The sequence below is a fragment of the Penaeus monodon genome, unplaced genomic scaffold, assembly GCF_015228065.2.
Source record: "Penaeus monodon isolate SGIC_2016 unplaced genomic scaffold, NSTDA_Pmon_1 PmonScaffold_11159, whole genome shotgun sequence".
NCBI classification, from domain to species: domain Eukaryota; kingdom Metazoa; phylum Arthropoda; class Malacostraca; order Decapoda; family Penaeidae; genus Penaeus; species Penaeus monodon.
In genome coordinates, this window is record NW_023639891.1 from 1 (window position 1) to 6529 (window position 6529).

Here is a 6529-nt window from a genome sequence, read left to right on the forward strand (position 1 = left end):
ACAAACAAAAAATTAGATTAAAATATATAATATATAATACAAACATTAATACTATAGATACAATAAAATTTAAAAAATATAATTAATAAATACATATATATCATATATATAAATTTCTTTAATATATGTATATATATGTATATTTAATGTATATATATATGTATATTTATATGTATATATATGTATTTTTATATGTATATATATATATATATGTATATATATGTATATATGTGTGTATATATATATATATATATATATATATAATATATAGATGTATTATATGTATATATATATATATAACATATATATACATATATATATATATATGTGTGTGTGTGTGTGGTGGTGTGTGTGTGTGGTGTGTGTTCTATATATGTATGTATATATTATAAAAATATATATATACATATATATATATATATATATATATATATATTTTATATAATATATATATATATAATATATCACATATATATGTAAGTACTTAAAATTCATTTTATATTACCTATTTGTTTGGTATACTCCCACTGTGTCGTGTTCGTATATGTTTGTTTGGTGTTTCTCTACGATGCTTGGGGGGGAAGAAATACACCAATTAAAACGAAAGTAGGTTCATTGGAGATCAGCTCTGACAAAAATAAAAGAGAGTCTTCATAGTCCCGTGCACCACGCGTCAGCTCTGCCCGAGAGTGAAAACTGCCAGACTTTGTGACTACAGAGAAAAAATAAAATATTGTACTCTATAAATTGTACAGAGAATCTCACTCTTTTACATAGGCGATATGCTACACAGCAATATAAACTAAACATAATTTCTATATTTCACATGGTGTAAACATATCACAAAAAGGCACTATATATATAATATAATCATATAATTATCCCCAAAAATAGGTACGATAATTTTGTCATCATACCCGGTATACGGCGGCATCACAATATGGCACTCACAACTCACATAAGTATCACAACTCCTTCATTATCAAAACCCCCACATCTCCCTCCCCCCTTTAGGGTTCACTAGCGGGAGTCTTGAACGGACTTCGATTTGATACGTTCCGAACGTCGAGGTTCAACGGCACAGATGGGGTGGAAGACCCAGGTGCATCATCTAAACATCTGTTCTTCCAAATCAGTTGAGTGTCCAATCATGAGCTGTGTAGGGCCGCAAGAAGCGTCGATTGCGCCACAGTAACGGCCACTTGTAAGCCTCAGTGATAATCACGAGATTTGCCAATACCCAGGGACAGTGCCAGCCTTATCCCAATGCCTGGATGTGGGATCCTGGATTCGCACATGCGCCCCAACTTCTAACTTGGAAAGTGAGTGGGCACGAGTGTCATAGCGGGTCTTCACGTCCTTGGCACGTACTGCAAGCACGACGGTCGCAGTCTTCAGCCTTGGTCTGCCACTCCTTCATGAAGGTACTAGAGTGGGCAGGCACACAGGAGCGAAGGGGCATACCAAACAGAACTTGAGCAGGAAAAACGACCAGTGAAATTTGGAGTGTTACGCAATTCCAGTAAGCCTCTGTCGAACCCTCACAGTCATTATTCCCGTTGGGTGCTGTCTTCATGATCAGATACTTGATTTTCTTCACAGCAGCCTCTGCATGCCCATTGGACTGTGGGTAATGGGGGCTTGACATGACATGACGCACTCCCCATCGCTGAAGAAATGTAGCAAATTCTCGGCTGGAGAACTGGGGTCCACCGTGGGTTGCGCAGGCGAACGGGGACACCAAGATCACGGACATGTGCCGAAAGATTCTAATCGTTGAAGCACTTGTTGCATTTTTTTCCACACGGGATGACAACAGGCCATCCAGAAACTCTGTCACATACACCAAAAGTGTTTTCCAGCAACACTGAAAAAGTCAGCTGATACAAACATGAATGGCCCTTGTGGGTTTGCCCTTCTAACAGCAACGGCTCCTGTTGCTGGCTAGGCTGTAGGCGCTGGCATGGGTTCACAGGCACGAACAGTTTCACTATGTCTGCATTAATGCCTGGCCAAAAGACTGTCTGTTGTGCACGACGCTTTGTAGCTTCCACACCGGATTGGCAATCATGCAGGCGAGCGAGGGTGCTACGGCGTAAAGAAGCAGGGACAACCACTCTAGGTCCATACAGCACCAAGTCACCATCTTTGTACAACTCATTGCGAATTTTCCAGTACGGACACAGGGTACTTGGCAGGTTATAGCGGTCATTGGGGAATCCTGACTTTACATGATGAAGCAATTCTTCATATGAGGCATCCTTAGATGCAGCCATACGCAATTCTTCCATGAAGAGATCCTCTTGCTCGTCTATAGCGTCTGATGCATGAACAGACTTGACAGCATGCAAAGCCGAAATCAATCAATCTTGATCTTCCACCGTTGGGTGACTCACAGGTGACCGGGAGAGGGCATCAGGAATGCACAACTCCTTACCTGCACGCCACATTGCAGTAAAAATGTAGGGTGCGATTTTATCCTTCATGCGCTGGAGGCGAGGATTTTCAATAGCATCCAGAGAATAATGGTTCAAAATGGGAACCAATGGACGGTAATCTGTCATAAAACTGAAGTGCTGAAGTCCACGAAGATAGAACTTGCACTTGCTGATAGCCAAACGACAGTTTGCAGTTCCAATTCGATGGTCGCATACCGGTTTCTGTGTCCGTCAAGAAACGGGATCCACATTACACCATCTTGTATCTTCCAGCACCGTGGTCCTGCAACAACACATAGCCGAGGCCATAGAGTCTGGAGGCGTCTGTCTGCAGAATGGTAGGAAGAGCTGGATCAAACGCCCGCAAGTATGGGTGGCTTTGACAAAGCTTGTTTAGTGTCAAAAAAAGTTTTGGGTGTGGTCCGCTGTCCAAGTAAAAGCTCTTCTTGGGACTCATCAGGGGCGGGCGGCACTGCAGTGGTCGAAATCTTGGGTGTAAACTCAGCCAGTTGATTTACCAAGCCCATAAATGACCGAAGATCTGTTAAGTTCGCGGGGGTGGGAAACTCTGTGTGGCCCTCACCTTCTCTGGGTCTGCTTCAATACCATATTTTGGGATAGTTTGTACCCACAGAAGCTGGCCTCAGATGCACCCCACAATGAACTTCTCTACATTAAGTGTTATCCCGTGCTGACGATACCTTGACAAGACTTCATTTACACGTTGAAGGTGTGAGATGTAGTCCTCATCATGTAGGAGAATGTCATCCACAACTTTGATGCAGTTCGTCACTCCCTGAAGGGGCCCTGTCAACCTCGGAGCAAAAGGGCGTCTCCTGGTGCAGCAAAATCCATGGGGCCACGACAATACCCGAAACGTCCCTAAGGAGTGATAAATGTAGTCAGGTGTTGATCGTCCTCATGCGGGGGGTAGTTGCCAATAACCACAAAGAGCATTCCACAGTTGTGAAGAATCTTGACCGTGGACTGATATTCTGATGGCTGTAAATGGCGTTGGAGAAGGGTGGGCAGGGGAGAGACTTGCCTGTTGAGTTTTGACAGGTCTGTGGTAATACAACACCACCATTCACTTTCGGGACAACAAACCATTGGATGACACCAATCTGATGGTTCATCCTCTACTGGCTTCAAGATGCCTTGGGTCACAAATGACTCAAGCTCCTTCTTCGTTGGTTCCTGAAAAGCCAAAGGAATCATTTTTGGGGTGTGAATCGCGAAGGGCGTGCATTATCCCGCAGATGAATTCTCATGGGTGGGCCATCATCGTCTTGAGTGGCCCTGACTGCAAGTCGTCTTTCTTCCCAAGACGCCCGCATATGAGCAGAAAATATTCCTTGCTTCTTCAGGTGACTTCAACTGGTCCACGGTAAAGGCAGCAACTGAGAGGGGTTCAATACGGGCGTACTATCCGGACCATGGACTCGATTGGCCAGTGCACATCCGACATTTGCCTGGGGAAATAGTCCGGAACAACCCTCAAATCCTTGCACTCCTTCCCAAAAGAGCAGCGGGGTCGTAAGTAAAAGCTGTACATCAATCCCAAAATGTAGTCCGAACGGTCGCCCTAGGTGATGGTTCCACAAAAAGATCCGGCCACTGGTGGCATCTGTGACCCCTCTTGCATTTTAGAACACTGTCTCTGCTGGTGGTGCCAAGTCTTCTTTCGAAAGTCCAAGACTACTAAGATGCTTGAGTCAATGACAGTTGTGTCTGCACCTTGTGTCAGGGATGATGGCAAAGACTACCTGATGAATCATTATGCCGAATAGATACGCGGACTTTAGGGGAAGGCTGAGGTTTTGGTCGTGCATAGAGGTGACATTCCTGGCATGTGACACTGAAGGGGATACAGAACTTATACTTTCAAGTTCTGGTTTGTGTCCTCTTCTTTTGCCTTCTTAGCCTTCCGTTTCTTTTTGGGCAGCAGTTATCATAGTGTCCCTGCCGATTGCGACCTTACATTGGCATTCCTGGCAGGACACTTTTCAGTAGAATTCCAATGGCCTTTTTTGCCACAAGCACGACATGTGGAAGTAGTGGCTCTGCATAGACCTTTTTCATGTTGACGACCACAGCAGTTGCAGACTTTACTAGGCAAAAGGGGAGCTTGGTCTCATCTTAGACTTCTGCTTCAGGGCAGCCCTTTTATCTCTTTTATATTGAGAAACAGCGCGTGATGAAACTGTGTCCTCAAAGCAGATGGTGCTGTCTTTGATGATTCATGGGGACATGCATTTCTCCAAAACATCTTGCAATGTCGTTGAACAGTCCATCTGAATGAGCTTCTGGGTAAGTCCCTCATCACGTATACCCATTAGTATGCCGTGTTTCATCCACTGCTCACAGCATTTATGTCCTGAGCCTTGCAAAAATCTATCTCCTGTGACAAGATTTCAGCCGTATCCAAAAGTCATCGAAGCACTCGCCGTCTGCTTGCTTGCACTCGGAGAAGCCTTCCGTCGCAGCGGCCCCCATTACTGGCATTTTTTATATGCTCCTCGAGCTTTGTCAGTACATCATCTACTGAGCATGTTGGGTCTGCGGGGACGTTTAACTTGTGCTCCAGCACCCGTCGCACCCCAGGTGTAAGGCACATGCGTAGCTGTATATGCTGCTTTAATGATGGCAGACTGAGGAGATCCACCATGACAGATATCGAACCATTTGCGCTTTATTCCCGGGAAAAGTTGGGGACTCGCAAACGGCTGGTAATACTTTTGGGGGTTGGATTGTTTCCTTCGGGGTCGGGGGAGCGTGAGAAGCGTTGGATGCAGCAGAATTGCTCACTGGCGAACTCGCAGTTTAATCTACGGGCTGCTGGGGAGTGAGGCGAAGTATCAGCTCCTGAAAACGGGCAGCTTCCTCATCCTTCCGACAGGCTTCTTCTTCCTTCGACGGGCTTCTTCTTCCTTTCGACGGGCCCTTTTTCTTCCTTCCGATGGGCTTTTTCCTTCCAACGGGCTTCCTCACGCCTGTAACGATATTCCTCCTCCTTCCGACGTGCTTCTTCCCTCTTTTTTTCCCTCTTTATCATCCACTGGAGCAATGTAGTAATATCTGTGGGAGGTGGGATGCTGGGGACTGGCTCCTTCAGACTCTTCAAGGGCTAGAGTCTGGTTTCTCCGGGTCGCTCTTACTGGCCTCTTGCGGTTTCTTTCCTTTTTTCCCATGGTACCGTGGTAAGGGTGTCAAGATAATACAGCAAATTCGGCGCAAATCCGGGAAATTCCGTCCATGCAGTGTGGGGGGGTGAGTGTGTGTGTAGCAGTGCCGTGAAAGTCATACGGTGCACGTGCGGGTAGGCGAGGGCCCCGACGCGAGAGAATCAAATCGCTCACGAAGCGGGTTTCAGAGAGCGCAGGAATATGTCTCGCTCCTACAATCTTCAATATGCTTCGATTCGGCTCCCTTTATGCTGCTAAATATAGCACTGCACTAAACACTATAGCCACAGCACAACACTATAACACCACAATTCACTGCACTAATGAAAATCACTCCTGAGTGGGTTATTTACTGAGCGCCACGAGGGTGGAGGAGGCACGGGCAGGCGACAGGCCAAAAGGGTGGCCTCAGACTGAATAACTGGATCACTGCGCCATGTTTGTATACTCACTGTGTCGTGTTCGTATATATGTTTGTTTGGTGTTTCTCTACGATGCTTGAGGGGGAAGAATTTCACCAATTAAAACGAAAGTAGGTTCATTGGGGATCAGCTCTGACAAAAAAAAGAGAGTCCTTCATAGTTCCGTGCACCACGCGTCAGCTCTGCCCGAGAGTGCTACTGCCAGACGTGTGACCCACAGAGACAAAATAAAATTATTGTACTCTATAAATTGTACAGAGAATCTCACTATTTTTCATGGGTGATATACTACACAGCAATATAAACTAAACATAAAACTTCTATATTTCACATGGTGTAACATATCACACAAAAGGCACTATATATATAATATAAACATATAATTATCACAATATGGTACGATAATTTTGTCATCTATCCTGTATATGGCGGCATCACAATATGGCACTCACAAAATCACATAAGTATCACAACTCACTTCATT

General features: G+C 44.8%; 1 protein-coding gene across 1 annotated transcript; it reads right to left on the reverse strand.

Annotated features, from left to right (window-relative positions):
- Window positions 1–1769: 1769 nt before the first annotated feature.
- LOC119568859 lies at window positions 1770–3047 on the reverse strand. The gene is made up of 4 exons (XM_037917277.1): window positions 3022–3047; window positions 2693–2926; window positions 2438–2607; window positions 1770–2320 (listed from the first exon to the last, which is right to left on the reverse strand). The coding sequence occupies exons 1-4, from the start codon at window positions 3045–3047 to the stop codon at window positions 1770–1772; spliced, it is 981 nt and encodes a 326-aa protein (XP_037773205.1).
- Between the last annotated feature and the right edge of the window lie 3482 nt (window positions 3048–6529).

Bases quoted from the DNA above. Each gene is read 5' to 3' on its own strand.
- LOC119568859 (XM_037917277.1), bottom strand. From the start codon at position 3,047: ATGGTATTGAAGCAGACCCAGAGAAG. The intron at 2,927-3,021 runs GTGAGGGCCACA...TTTACACCCAAG, and splicing joins TTGAAGCAGACCCAGAGAAG to ATTTCGACCACTGCAGTGCC. The intron at 2,321-2,437 runs GTAAGGAGTTGT...TTCATGCATCAG, and splicing joins TACTGCAATGTGGCGTGCAG to ACGCTATAGACGAGCAAGAG.